The sequence below is a fragment of the Xenopus tropicalis genome, chromosome 6, assembly GCF_000004195.4.
Source record: "Xenopus tropicalis strain Nigerian chromosome 6, UCB_Xtro_10.0, whole genome shotgun sequence".
Lineage (NCBI taxonomy): Eukaryota > Metazoa > Chordata > Amphibia > Anura > Pipidae > Xenopus > Xenopus tropicalis.
The window spans coordinates 45,039,409-45,054,912 of NC_030682.2; the positions used below are offsets into that span (position 1 = coordinate 45,039,409).

General features: G+C 36.8%; 1 protein-coding gene across 5 annotated transcripts in view; it reads right to left on the reverse strand.

Annotated features, from left to right (window-relative positions):
• Positions 1-15,504, reverse strand: part of satb1 (SATB homeobox 1) — a 99,684-nt gene that overhangs the window by 20,056 nt on the left and 64,124 nt on the right. For all 5 annotated transcript variants that reach the window (XM_012964164.2, XM_031903157.1, XM_012964163.3 and 2 more), the window contains 1 exon segment: positions 2,878-3,090. In XM_012964164.2, coding sequence (XP_012819618.1) covers positions 2,878-3,090 — 213 coding nt within the window.

Below are 15,504 nucleotides of genomic sequence, written 5' to 3' on the forward strand. Positions count from 1 at the left end.
CCATTGTGATTGGATGTTGGTGACTGTATAACCCTAAAGGGTTTAAATGGCAAGGAATACCCTACCATTTAGTTGAACCGATGAAGCCACTTAGATGAGTGGCAAAATGTTTTCAAGAAAACTCAGAAAATCCAGTTTCTTTAGACATAAAAATTTCAGCAATTTAGCACTCTGGTAGTGATTGCGACAACTCATGAAACCCACTATAGGAACATAAGTGCACAGGATAAAGTCAGACAGAATATCTATATAGAAAATCATCAAGTAATTCACAAAAAAATCCACTGATATCTTGGGTAATTTGGCTGGCGTGAACACTGACAAAGACTGAACAGAAAAACAACCTTCCAAACAAGCATTACCAATCACTGACTTAGCAAATATCACCACATGTTGAATTATCGTTACTGTAAACTATAACCCTGAACATTAGACTGCTCTTCAGTAATATTATTAGACATTTCAAATGATATTAGTAACCTTCTGACCCAGTAAGACCTGCAGAAACACTGCAGAAAAATTCAGTGAAGCCAGAGGCAGGAGTAATTATTAAATCACTATAGTTCTACTTTTTTTTATAAGTACTTCTTTCCCCTTATCACTAAAAGAAATCTTCATTGGACTTCAGGCTAAACTCCATTAATAGTAGACTAGACCATTAGCACATGCTGTTCCCTTTCAATAAGAAAATTCACTCTCTTTCTTTCAATACATTAGTGTACAAAAGTAGCAACTTCCTCCTGTCCAGCATCTCCGACCTGTGTTATTTATGACTCCTGGATGACATTTGGTAATCATTAGCAGTAAAATCTACCACATGTCAAGAGGAGAAGCTTTTGTCTCTGATGAACTCATTTGTTTCTTAATGCACACTGAAAGTAGATACTGTATTACAAAGTATGCGCTAGTTTCCAAGTAGAGTTTCTTTAATGCATACTTATATATACAAATTATAACAGCATTGTTATTAACATTTTACAAATGAGCATATATTTACGCTTTATATGCATGGCAAGTGCATGAAAACAAATAAATAAATCATGGTCCATCGATTCTCTCCAAGGTTAGCCAAACAGTAGGGGCCCAGTGGGAAAGCTTGTGTTAATTAAGGAGGCCAATAAAACCTTTAGGGACAAAAGACTTGTGAGCCACCTTAATAAAACACTAGCAACAAGAGTTGTATATTATGATATATATAAGGGACCTGTCATCCAGAATGCTCGGGACCTGGGGCTTTCCGGGGCTTTTCTATGATTATCTCCATAATTTAGTCTTCTAAGAAATAATTTAAACCCAACAGGATTGTTTGGCTCTCAATAAAGATGAATTATCTTCAAATCAAGTATATTATTCTATTACAGAAAAACAGAAAATCTTTAAAAAAAAATGTAAATTATTTGATTAAAATAGAGTCTACGGAAGATGGCCTTCCTGTAATTTGGAGTCATCTGGATAATGGGTTTCTGGATAACAGATCCTATACCTGTATAAATATGCACCATTATTTTCAGCATCTCCATCAAAGTACAACCAAAGGAGATTGTAAATGGTGGTTGGTGTACCTATAACTACTAAGGTTTACTTACTGGGTGTTCCACCCTGTGTGAAATCTACAATCCATAAAGATTCCTAGAAGTCCAATATTATCTCAATTTACCTGGCCATACACGGGCAGATCCGCTCGCTTGGCGATGTCGCCAAGCGAGCGGCTCTTCACCGATATCCCCACCTATGGGTGGGCGATATCGGGTAGCAAGTATCTTAAAAAAAAAATAATCCGATCGTTTGGCGATTACATTTGCGGCCATGGGGCAGTCGGTTCGGGGACCGCATCAACGAGCCGATGCGGTCCCCGATCCGACTGGATTTTCTAACCTGGCCGATCGATATCTGGCCAGATATCAGTCGGCCAGGCCCCTCGTTTCTGCCCCTACATGGGTCGATAAGCTGCAGAGTCGGTCCAAGGGACCGATATTGGCAGCTTCTATCGGCCCGTGTATGGGGGCCTTAAGTTTGGCAGAATGTGTGTAACTGCAACATGTCAGCAACACTGAGCACTATCACCCTTCCAAACCCTTGCTCCCTGATGCAAATGATATGTTTGTAAAACAATCTCAGACACACTGGAAAAATTTGTTTCAGCACAGAAAATACTTTGTTTATCTTGAAGGTGTCTTTAGTATTTAAGGAACATTAACTAATACAAGTATTTACAATATGTAGCTACCAATAGGGAATTCTACCTTCCAAAACAATTTAGCCCCTATTGCCCCAGTCACACTCACAACCTGCTCATGTTCCTGTGAACCTCGCCCCTTTTGGGGTCTGCAGTTTGCAACTGAGCCCACTTATTCTTTGATCAAGGTATGCTATACAAATTATATAATGGAAAATTACATTTTACATACAATCACTGTAGACTGATGGCTAACATATTAGGTTTTTTCTTTAAGCAAAAGTTTATAGCACTGAAACTTTTTGGTCTGGTCAAAACAACTAAATATCAAAACCATGTTAAATAAATATCAAAATAAATCTCAAAACAGCAAAATATTACACTTTTCTGTTCTGTAAAAAATTGTCCATAGATTGAATCTGGCGAGAAAGTGTACTATAAGGAATAAGGTCTCACAGTCAATAATGTTTTAATGAAGGAGTTTCAAGAAATTACATTTTATAAGCTCCACAACAAACATTTAGAAGAAAATATGTTTGATATGAGGCAGCACTACTAAAAATTGGATCCTATTGCTTTGCATCAATAACAGCCTCTTTTGTTTACAAAAGTTTTATTTTTGAGAAACTCAATAACAATGTGAGATTTTGGTGAAAATGGTTAAACGCTGAACTTTCAAAAGCTGAATTATGCTATATTACCTGTGATGGCCGACTTGTTGGTGTGCTTATCAAAGGTGTTGGACCCATGGTTGATGCTGCATTAAGGCTTCTTTCCCTTTCATCCTGGTATATACGGTCACGCTCAGCCTCAGGCAGTTGAAGGAAATTCTGCATTGCTCTAAGATTTACAAGTAAGGATTGTGATGCTGTCTTGGGATCTTCTTCCTTTCGCAGTATTTCAGAGAGCAAGCCCTGTAACAGCAGAAAATTGCAACATTTTTACTTTTTTGGGAGTCGATAACAAAGATAAAAGCCGGTTTGTGCAATATGACCACACAGTGTGAAACTATTCAAGCAGCTTTGCTTTACCAACCTAGCTTAGGTCAACCTCCAGTCTATACAAAGCCAGTCGCTTAAAATTTTAAAAAATTATGGACCAATGAGTCTCCAACTGGCACTTGAGGGAGGCCACAGACTGAATGGATCTGACCAGGGGAAACTCAGCATGCAACCTTATCTGTCTGTATAGCTCTGGTGTGCGAGAAGCTTCTGGCAGACTTTTTCAGAAGTGCTGGAAACAGTATTGTCCATGGATCAGATATCGCGACATAGCAAAGATCGCTTTCAGTTTAACCACAAGCACCAGGTGGTCCTTTTTTAGAAATGCATCTTTCCAAACAATATGAGACTGTATATTGCTCTTTACTAGAGCCCACTCCAGGGACATTATAGAAGATAATATGACCAATGTTTCCAATCTAAGCCAATTCCTTTAAATTGGGTTAAAGATAAACATGAAGTGGGAAAGTCACCTTTTCAATGGAAAGCATATTTGCTACATAACAACTGCTATGAAATGCTGCTAAGGTTGTAAATGAGATTACTTTTATTTTCTGAGGCCTCAATTATGAACATCATAAACACTGATAACATTTATTCAATTATTCAACGTTTTCAATTCAGAAGCAGCACAGAAAAAAAACCTCTTTGAAGCAGAGCAGTTTGTGATCTCCAAAACCAGCCCAAAACAACGGTTTCAATGTTTGACACATTTTCTCTGACAATGGGGTGTTACATTTGTAGCACAACTATAATTTAACACATTCTGAAAGTTCAAGTGTATTTATCACCCTGCAAGGATACACATACACAGCACATGTAGCTCAGCTAAACTTGTGCTTAGTAATGAATTCTAAGTTAATTTGGATACATTATTTGGCACAGGCAATGTCGCTATTAAACAGACACTGCTCAAAAAAAAAAAACAAATATAAATTTATTTAGGAGTGCCTTTTTATTTGTTTGACTGGATAATTTACCAGCAAAGTCATATCTGCATATAGAGGGGTGCAATTTTCCCTATAGTCTTACTGAATGAACTGGGATTGTATCTCTAGCATGGGATTTAGAAAGTCAAACATTTCATATGTTGATAAGTGCAAAGTTATGCACTTTGGTAGAAATAATATAAACGCAAACTATCTACTGAATGGTAGTGTGTTGGGGGTATCCTTAATGGAGAAGGATCTAGGGGTTTTTGTTGATAACAAGTTGTCTAATTCCAGGCAGTGTCATTCTGTGGCTACTAAAGCAAATAAAGTGCTGTCTTGTATAAAAAAGGGCATTGACTCAAGGGATGAGAACATAATTTTGCCCCTTTATAGGTCCCTGGTAAGGCCTCACCTTGAGTATGCAGTGCAGTTTTGGGCTCCAGTCCTTAAGAAGGATATTAATGAGCTGGAGAGAGTGCAGAGACGTGCAACTAAACTGGTTAAGGGGATGGAAGATTTAAACTATGAGGTGAGACTGTCGAGGTTGGGGTTGTTTTCTCTGGAAAAGAGGCGCTTGCGAGGGGACATGATTACTCTGTACAAGTACATTAGAGGGGATTATAGGCAGTTGGGGGATGTTCTTTTTTCCCATAAAAACAATCAACGCACCAGAGGTCACCCCTTTAGATTAGAGGAAAGGAGTTTCCATTTGAAGCAGCGTAGGTGGTTTTTCACGGTGAGGGCAGTGAGGTTATGGAATGCCCTTCCTAGTGATGTGGTAATGGCAGATTCTGTTAATGCCTTTAAGAGGGGCCTGGATGAGTTCTTGATCAATCAGAATATCCAAGGCTATTGTGATACTAATATCTACAGTTAGTACTAGTGGTTGTATTTATAGTTTATGTATGTGAGTGTATAGATTGGTAGGTGTGGGTTAGGTGTGCTGGGTTTACTTGGATGGGTTGAACTTGATGGACACAGGTCTTTTTTCAACCCTATGTAACTATGTAACTATGTAACTATATACACAGGATTCTTGTATAGAAAAAGAGCAATTCCTGGATGTAGGGTTTTACACCAATTTAGTGCAAAAAACATTTTATAATTGCATTTTTTTATTCGCAAGATGTCTCGGGCATAATTACTGGATGAAACAATTATGTGGTCATCACCAATAAATTAAATGTACTTTAATAATAATAATAATAATAATAATGAACCATGCTAGTGCATTATTTTTTTGTTTCATGCAGAGTATGTAATCTATCTCTCTATACTCTGTATGAAACAAAAGTAATGTACTAGTGTACTAGCATGGTTTATTACCATTCTAATACTGTTCCAATCCAATATTGTTATTAATATTACACACATATATTATATATATATATATATATATATATATATATATATATAAAAAACACACACACATATATTATATATATACACACAGTATACATTTAACATGAAATAAACCCAATAGGATTGCTTTGCCTTCAATATGGATCCATGTAGCTTAGTTACCGTCAAGCTCAAGGTGCAGTTTTGTTATTACAGAGAAAAATAAAATCACAATTAAAAATTAGAATTAACGTGGGAGATGCCTTTCTGTAATTGAGAGCCTTCTGGTTCCAGATAAGGGATCAAATGCTTATATATAATTTTAATCTTTTAGATTATTTGCTTCTAATTACAGTTTTCTCTTATAGTTTAGTAAAAAGCTCATTACAGCACTTAGATGTTTCAAAAAGAGAAGAATTGAAGCATTTAACAGTTAAAATCTGCAGTCAAGTGTTTGTGGGAAAAGGTCTGCCGTAGGTATAGAACACCATGCAGGATATTGTAACACGTCATAATTACGTGATACCGATGCATCCCAAAAATGTTCTAAACACAGGTTTATGGCATATTGTTTATTACCAATTACGAGGCAGGGTCCTATTACAGTTGAGCAAAGGGAAACTGGCCAAGAATCTTCATCATAAAACTTACACAATGAAAGAAAATGTAATTATAATCAACTTCCCAATATACATCAATAAAAAGTGATTTTCAAATCTAATGTAAAAGTAAATGCAACTGGAAGCAGCATTTGTATATCCCTTTCTGCCTATTAAACCAATGTAGTAGAAGTCAGTTCTCCTGTTAGCACTGCACTGCCGTTACTATCTTTATTTGGTTTTAAGTTAAAGGAGAAGGAAAGGTTAAAACAAGTAAGCTTTATCATAAAGGCTTATGTAAATACAGCCATAAGCACTCACAGAAAAGCTGTCCTCTATGAAAAGAAACACAGGATTTCTTGTCTCCTTTGTTGTAAACATGTTCTTAGGGTATCAGACTTCCTCTGTCAGAAAAATCCATTTTTCCTGGGGCCAGAGTCTGCACAGCTCTCTTCTCTCTCCTGCTCCCCCCTCCCATAAGAATTCATAAAACTCACTCCCCCTCCTTTAGGAATGTGTGATCTGAGATACCAAGGGCTAGAGCTGAAGCAGAAAGCTACTTAAAATGGCAGCTGCTGTCTTAAACAGAGAAAGCTTCTAGGGCTCTTTACTCAAGTATGGTAATGATTTCTGCAGAATAAATATAGTGTTCTAGTTGGCACTAATGTGGCGAATCTATTGGCATTAAAATTCCAAAATGACATCTTCTCCTTTAAAACAAAAGACAAATTCTAAATAAGTACTTTTACAGGTCAAAGGGTATACAGAGACTTGATGCTCCAAACTACATAAAAGAAAAAACATCATATGGTGCCAAATTGTGAATATCACATTTTCATACATGGGTGTACCATAACTGTATTAGAAATGCAAATCTAGGTAAAACATTGTTTTCAAAACAACATGTCAATAAGGGCTATTAAAATGTTCCTATTTTAATGTGCATAATACAGGAGAATAACTATGTTGGCATGACTGAATGCTATTTTTCTTTCTAAAAGTTCAGAACAAAATAAGGAGGTTGCCCCTGTTGCAGCTCTGTGTATGGGTTCACAAAGGGTTATGGCACAACTGGTAGCCCTGGACTAGATAACCACCATGAGCATAATTTGTTCCCTTTCTACAACCATAGTAATGTCAGACTGTGCCCTCTTGGGCTTAAGGCTATGCCCATAGACTTACAAGAGGACAATATAAGAAGAGATGAAAGAAAAGTAAAAGCATTTAGAATATACTTGGAAAATATGAACCTAAACTGTGAAATGCAAGTGCAATTCCTCTTAAAATACCACTGTTAGCATCACACAAAAAGTTCATTTTAGGGAGAATTACTCCTTTATGAATAGTACTTGTTTTAGAATGCACGGAAGGCTGGACTGGAAGGACAGTGATTAAATTAAAAAACAGACAGTTACAGGCACCAGTAATAGATTTCATCCATGTTATTTTGGTATGCATTACATAATGCAGATCAGATCTCATCCTGGCCATTTGCTTCGGTAGCACTGCAGAGCGCAGAAGGGATGGGGGCAGCCCTTCCCATTCATACAGTAAAAGAAAGGGAAAACTAAAAACCACTGTTGTAAAACAGTTGTAATTTACAAAGTAACCAATTCTGAAGTTAGATTTATTCTTGAAAGAGCATTACCACTTAGAGAATAAACTAAATGGACTTAAAATGTTTAGACTGTAAACAGTGAGAGTATATATAAATATGTAAATTTTTCCATATTGCATTCTTACAGGTCGATAATATAGAATCTATATTGCGTGCCCTGACCCAATATCTAGAAGCATTCTCTAGATATTGCCACAGCATACACCAACACAGTGTCGTACTTTTTAATGTAGCACCTTTTAGATATAAGTAACAAAAAGACTTATTAAAGAAGAGCTAAAGCTTAACTAAAGATGTGGACTAGAAATGTTGTATGTTTTGGGCTTCTGTACCAGCCCAAGGCAACCACAGCCCTTTAGCAGGGAAGATCTGTGCCCCCAAAGATGCCCCAGTAGCTCCCCACCTGCACATGCTCTGTGCTGCTGTCACTTACTGAGCTTAGGGGCCCACATACAATATACTGTATATATAGAATATAACAGCCACAATATAAGGCTGATTAGTATATAAGACAGATGACTACTGCATGGCAGCTCTGAATCCAGTGCTTTCAGACTTTAATTATCAGCCGATAGGATCAGCTTATATAGCCCAATATTACCCACACCAGAAAAATACAAAGAAAAATATTTCTTTAGGGAAATGTTTACTGCACCAGAGCTATGGGTTGGCACAGCATGCCCTCTGAGTGGGGAAAAAATATGGCTAACAGCAGAGCAAGCAGATTGTGACTGGAGAACCAGTACCAGCCTTGCTGCCTGTCATTACACATGCATTTATATCACATGTTCCACTGCTTCTAAGATGATAGGATAGCACTGATTACATGATATGATTAATAACTGTTACACATAAATCTTTTATTTGTCAGCATGAGTGAGTGACGATAAGTGTGTGCCATGCCTGCCTGTGTGAGAGAACGGCAGCCTTTGCGAGAGATAGATATTGTATGTGCTGATAATTGTGAGCAAAAGCCTGTGTTTGCCAGTGTGTGTGTGTGTGAGAGACTGTTTAATGCTATAGCCCACGGGGGAGAGAGATAGACAGTGTGTGGGCCAGTGTTAAGGACAGGCTGTGTGCCAGTATGTGTATGTGTGAGAGACTGCCTCTCACTTGCACAAAGGTACAATCAGTCTGTCTCGCACACTGGAACTCTCTTATGTATACTGTTAAACATCCTGCAGTTTCTAATGTTTAGCTTCGGGACTCCAAGGGGGTCGTGAGAAACACTCCCCACCGGTAGTTTAGCCACTGACAGAAAATGCACTTGTAGTATGGTATGATTTTAGAATGTTTTGGTAGGGTCAAATAATAGCAATCCAAGGCAGTATAAAAGTTTATCAATCCTGAAAAGAAATATAAGCTGCAGGTATAGGATCCATTATCCAGAAACTGACAGAATGCTTCACGTTTGGATAGTTTTAGTTATTTTAAACACTGCTTTGTGCATTGAACCACTTGGGTCTAAATCTGTTAGAAGGTGCTTCCTAACAGTCATCCCCATTAAAACCAGTGCCAATAACTTTCAGATTGAGTTTTAACAGCCAAAAACTATTATGTAGACCCATCCCATAAGCTGCCCTTAGTCTACTAGTGTAGGGTCTAAGTTTAGTGATTGGAGCAGGGTTTATAGAGTTCTACAAATTCTTGAAAACTTATGTCTATACTTTTAGGTTTAAAGCAACAATGCCTATTTCGCAATAGAATAAAAAAAGACCCAAATGTCTCTTGAGACCACTTCAGAAGCTGAAGATATAAAGGCAGAGGACAATATACTTTGTAAGCACCCCTGAATTAGGACAACAACAGTTCTTTGCTTAGCAATGCCTCACAATGTTTTTTCTAGAGAACACTGGATGTCTATTTTTTTATCAAACTGCACTACAAAACATATTGTGTTTTATTAATTACTCTTTAAGGAGAACAAAAGCAATTAAAGTCCTCTAATGAGCAAAACTGTCTGTTATAGACTGAACCTTTCCCATTGAAAGTCAATAGGAAGCAGCTGGCAGTGGAGAAAGGTATTTTTAACAGTGCTTTTTCATTTTGTGGTTCAATCTGTCCTTTAAAGAATCCGTGAACCTGAATCCAAAAAATAGCCCATAAGGAGTTAGCCTTATCTAAAGCATGAGATAAAAGTAACAACAAGAAGGCAGAACTATATGTTTGGACATAAGCAAAATTGTACATTACACGGGTGTTAGAAATTCAGTAAATCTCAGCGAAGCAAGGCTAACTAAAAGTGCTACTCAGTACTGATAAATGTTGATTTTGTTTTTTGCTAATTTTTGTTTTTAAAGAAAAGGGCTGTCTTAGGTTGAAGACACACAGGGCTACTTAGTAGCAGCTACTTGTCACAGCTACTAAATGCCAGAAAATTCCCTTCCCTAGTCAATACTGACAACTGCCTCTGCTAAAATACACATTGATTCAATTCTCAGTAAATGATCAGTATTCTCTATTTTTGTAGCTGTGACAAGTAGCTGCTACTAGTAGCTCCAAGGGTGTCTCCACCCTTACTGGAAGCATCTTGACTGGATGAGGCCCTACAACAAAGCTCTCCTACCCAAACCCTCAAATAAGTTTTAATGTGAACAATCTGTTTGGTATATGGGGATAAATAGTGGACAACAATGGCAGAGAATATGCTTTCAACGTGCTGCAGTATTTCTTGTTTGTCCAATAACATGAATTCTCTTTGATAGATGCACTGAAAGTGGGGTATCTAGGAAATACACAGAGTTGGCTACTAATCGTACTTTGTAATCATCGAAAGTTCTTTACTCAGTGTTATTCAGTTCTTAAGTGAGGTAAAACAGTTATGTTACAACAAGCTTTCAGCCACCAGTATGTCATGTATGACCACCCAACACACCAAGGGAACCCTATTTTGTCTATGCCTAGCCATTCCACTATAGGGAGGTGCCAGTAGTTGTTTGAAATTTTCAGGAAGGCAAATGGCATCCATCTACAGTCAGAGAAAGGGAGACCAAGCACACACAGGCAGAATAAACATCAGTCATTTATAAAAATTGGAGTTCATGACCTATAAATTTGTTTATAATTATCTTGGAACCTCATTATTATCTTGAAAAAAAATAGAAATAGAATAGGCTATATTACAGGGGATCACAGAAACCGACATTAATCACCATTGTGGTGCATTTTAGGGTCTTGACACTTAGGGGCCCATTCATTAAACCACGTTTAAGTTTTTTTTTAGAAAAATTCGTATTTTTTCTAACTTACAGAACTTTTTGTAATGTCCACGATAATTCCGTTAAAATTCCACGACTTTTTTGTGGTTTTCGTTAACTTCCATGAAAAAGTCGTATTTTTCACAAAGACTACTACCATTTCCGAATTCATTCAAGCTTTGGTATTGTGATTATCTTTTGGCCAGGTTGGAGCTGTAGAGTGCCATTAAGTCCTATGGAAGGCTTCCAAAATCATACATTGAGGGTTTCAAAGCCAGAAAAGTTTTTGTGCCATTTATGAACGCTGGGATCCAAAAAATTTGTGACTTTCGGAACACAACCATGATATGTTCATGCGACTGATAAAAGAATTTTCATTACTTTTTCGAACATCAGAAATGATCGAGGTTACTCCAAATAATTATCGTGATTTTAACCACAAAACAAATCATTGTTTAAAGAATGGGCCCCTTAGGTTAAGAATTACTCAGCTACAGCAATACAAGCTCAGATACTGTAGCAAGAACAAGCTGCAGATGGCAATGAACCACTGCCCTAACAAAATTTATTAAGGCTCCTGAAAAATGAATATTACTGAATGAGTTATCAAACAACTAGAAAAAACCAATATTGCTTGGTGAGAGCTATGGCTAACTTCCAAAACTAAAGGCAAGGAAGATAATTGGTAAGCAGCAGGTCCTAGGTTTAAATCCAACAAGCTAAAGATGTTCACCATTCAGAGGAACATATTTAAGAGTCAGCCAGAAATAATGTGTGCTGAGCAAGTTCGCTGGATGTGATAATTTCTTCAAAACACTACACTATATCATAGATAAACCACTATTAACTACTCATGTATCACCCAAATGAGCACAATAACTCACAACCTTCTGCTTTATCACTGCTGCACAGATAACCTCCCAACAATTATTGAAGGGGTCATGGCAATTAATTGGGCATGTAATTTACTGTGCAATCAGAGAACAGGAGGGAACTGAACTGTGCAACTCATTTATGATCTGAGGAAGCAATAAATTGTGATGCAGTGACTCCCAATTCCCAATCACTTAGCAATTAATTTCACTTTCTTTTGAGAAGAAAAATAACAGTAACTGACCATGGGAATTCCCTTGGACTCATATACGTAACCCTATTATGTAATTTTATTCAGTTTGTGATTTATAAAGATTAAGGCATACACCTTAATGATTAGTTTTTAGTGTATTAGACAATATGCAATAAAAGTTGCACAATTTGCTACAGTCAGTCACATATAGCAACCAATCAGCAGGTACCATTTACTGGTCATATGTTTATCAGCATACATCTGATTGGCTGTTACAGGCTTCCCCATCTAGGCATTCTGGAGAATTTCCTGGAGAAGCCTCTCCCAGGATCATTAAGATAATAATGTCATAAACATTTTTACTGTTAAAGGGCTACAAACTTTAGAGTTGAATAGAGAGATAATTGGGTGGATAATACATGTTTATATAATATACATTGTCAGAAAAAAAAAGAAAACCACCATGATCCACGATTCCAACATTCATCTGGAAAGCACGGATTTAATGCATATTAATAAAAGTTGCAGACCACCTCTCCTCCAGAGGACCTTAAATTATCTTTGCGAAACCAATATTCCAGCAAAAGTTGTAAAAAAAATGAAATACTACACCAAACATTATAGAGAAGAGTTTACAAATACGTAATGCATGTGGAACCACTACTCTCACACAGAGTATTATCAACAAATTTACAAATTTACTTCATGGTTATTTAGCATACCCACCCAAATGTCGCATTTTTGCTCGAGCGTGCAGATTCCAGCAGCTGAAATGAAAAGGGATGTAATTAGGGCAGTTCTGGGGTGTGGCTATACTGGGGTATTGCCTCTGTGGATGGAAGTGTGAACAAAAATATAATTCTTTTCTCATTTCCCATTGTCCACTGTTTTGAGAAATGGTTCCAGTTACATCTAAAAGGGTTGTTATTTTTTTTCCTGTGATAAAAGTTGATAAAAAATGTGGACGTTTGTCTAACTGCCTTTAGAATAACTTATTGCTCAATAGGAACTGAGCTTGATGACATGGATAAGCACAATGATGCTAGAGAATCCAGTAAATTACAAATAAATCATCACAAGATTAATCTTTTACTATTTCTATAGTAATATGTATATAATGATAATACAATGAGTGCTAGATCACATCCAGTCAAAGTGGAGAGTTAAAATGAGGCTCTAGCCATCACATTGAGTTGCTGCCAAGATAGTTACAAGCATTATGTTTTATCCATGGCTCCTACTGGAGGAAACGTAGGAATGGTGTAATTGCACACTTCCCTCTCTATTTTTCTTACCTTTTATTCGGTAATGAAAGGGATGGTCTGTTTATTTCTAAATTATACAACCAAAAATTACACAGAGCACAGTAGCAATTAAGCAGTTATATTTAAAACACAGATCTTTTTATACAACCTTAAATTCAGATTTTGTTCTTGTCTGCCATGTACCAAAGGAGGTACCTTTTCTCTTTAGAATAAAAAAAAATGCCCTTACTGCACAAATAAAAGAATATGAGGATTATGTGTAATGAACAAGCATTGTAGGGTTGGACTGTGCCTTCTTTCTATTTTACTAATTACATGTCACTTACATGGTATTTTAGTTTCAAACATTTAATATGAATTTCAAACACTTAGGGATATAGTATAAAACTGTGTATAAGGTTTTATGTCAAAAACCTTGTAAAATTTGGCGCAATGGGCACACCACTACTGGAATAATGAATAATACATTACAAAGAACTAATCTTGCCAGTTTTAAAAAGGTGTGCATATTTCTCAGTCAGACTATCGCCAAAATTATGCCATGTTTTTAAACCACCTTAGACCTGGGACAACCCATTGAAATTAATAGGACTAACTAAAAAGGTTGTGTAAAAGATGTCATCTTTATAAATACGCCCCTTACTATTGAATGCTCTAATTAAATATTTATGTGCAAAATGACAGAGACACCTATTTTTAGCAGGAGAGGTGCACCTTCCCATCTGTAATGCTTTAATCCCCTATTTTTTAACTTAAAGTAGCCAATAATAGATCTATTTCTGTGCCTTTCCACATTTAATTTAAATAAATACCACTGTACTTATCATATTACAATAAGTCATTCTTAAAATAGGACCAAATACGTTCTCATGCTGTTTATGGTGCGTTTCAATGATCTCCTTTAATAGTGTACTTTCTTCCTATAAAACTAATTTTAATGAGGTGCATAATGAATTATAAACCAGTTGTTGGGTCGTGAAGCGGATTCCCAGCCTTAATCAGGGTCCCCAGAGAAAAAGATTGAGGATCTGCTATAGAAGAATCCTTTGCCAGTTTGCCAGGAAATAATCGCAGTACAGTATTAGCTCATCACTTTCACAGGTTTGCAAGGAAAGCCCAAACCACTGGCCCGTAATAGATATATAACCATCAAATTGATCTGGAAGCTGTCTGCCCCGAAGCAGCAAATGACTTGCTGCTGTCTAAATGCAAAAGACCATATTTTGTTCCTTGTACAAACAAATGAATATTATTGTTACACAGATCATGACAGCAGAAGGCCTCTAACTTGAAAGTCCAATATTACTCTAACCATACACAAGTTTACCTTAACACTTATTGTCTATGTGTAGTCCTGGTGTTAGCTTAGATTCTGTACCCTCAAATTTATACTTTACTAATTTATAAGTATCCCATCACCCAAGGATACTTCACATATGCACATAAAAGGATTTGATCCATCCTTTTGGCCCTCATGCTGTCCTGTAGGATGTAAGGCAAAAAGAAGGGAGAAACATTGCAAATAAACCACTTGTTCACAATGGCCCTTTTTAGAGTGAGTAACTTGGTATGCAAATTTTTAAAACATAGACATTACTGTAACAGAAATGAAAACATGTGACTTTCGAAAACCTTATTACGCGTGTAAACTACAGTTCGACAGGTTGCACGTGGGAATTCTCATAGTAAACACCAATGACTTCCAGTCACTTAACATTCTCTACAGTTAGCACATTGTGTTTTGATGAAGGACATGGATAACCGAGGTTGTTTACAGCATAGTATATCAGTTATGTAGCCAACACTATTCAAGAATTATATAAAACATAATATTATTGGAAGTCATGAAATGATTGCCGTTTCTTTAAACATGTTGCTGGACTGCAACTTCCAGCATACACCAGCATCATACTTCAACATATAATCTGCATTGTTTTTTCCACACATCATGAAGGCATAGTTTGATGAAATTTTCAGTTTGAACACACACACAGCACAGTCAAAAGTTCACCACAAGGTGCTATATACACAGTTAGGCAGGAAGTTTAAAACAGCCAAACTGCCTGACCAAATGCAGGCAAGTATGGCTACATCTAGGCAAGTTTGATGACTGCATGTTGTCAGTCCAGTTGCTAGGTGTCTAAATACATGGCATCAATACTACAATAGATATAAAAAATAATCCTGCTACAGCAATGGAGCCCGGTAGATTTTGAACTGGTGACCAGAAAACTTCAAAATCACTGTCCTGCTTACAAAGAATTCCATTATATCATAAAGTATTCAGATTAATAAATGTGACTCGATGG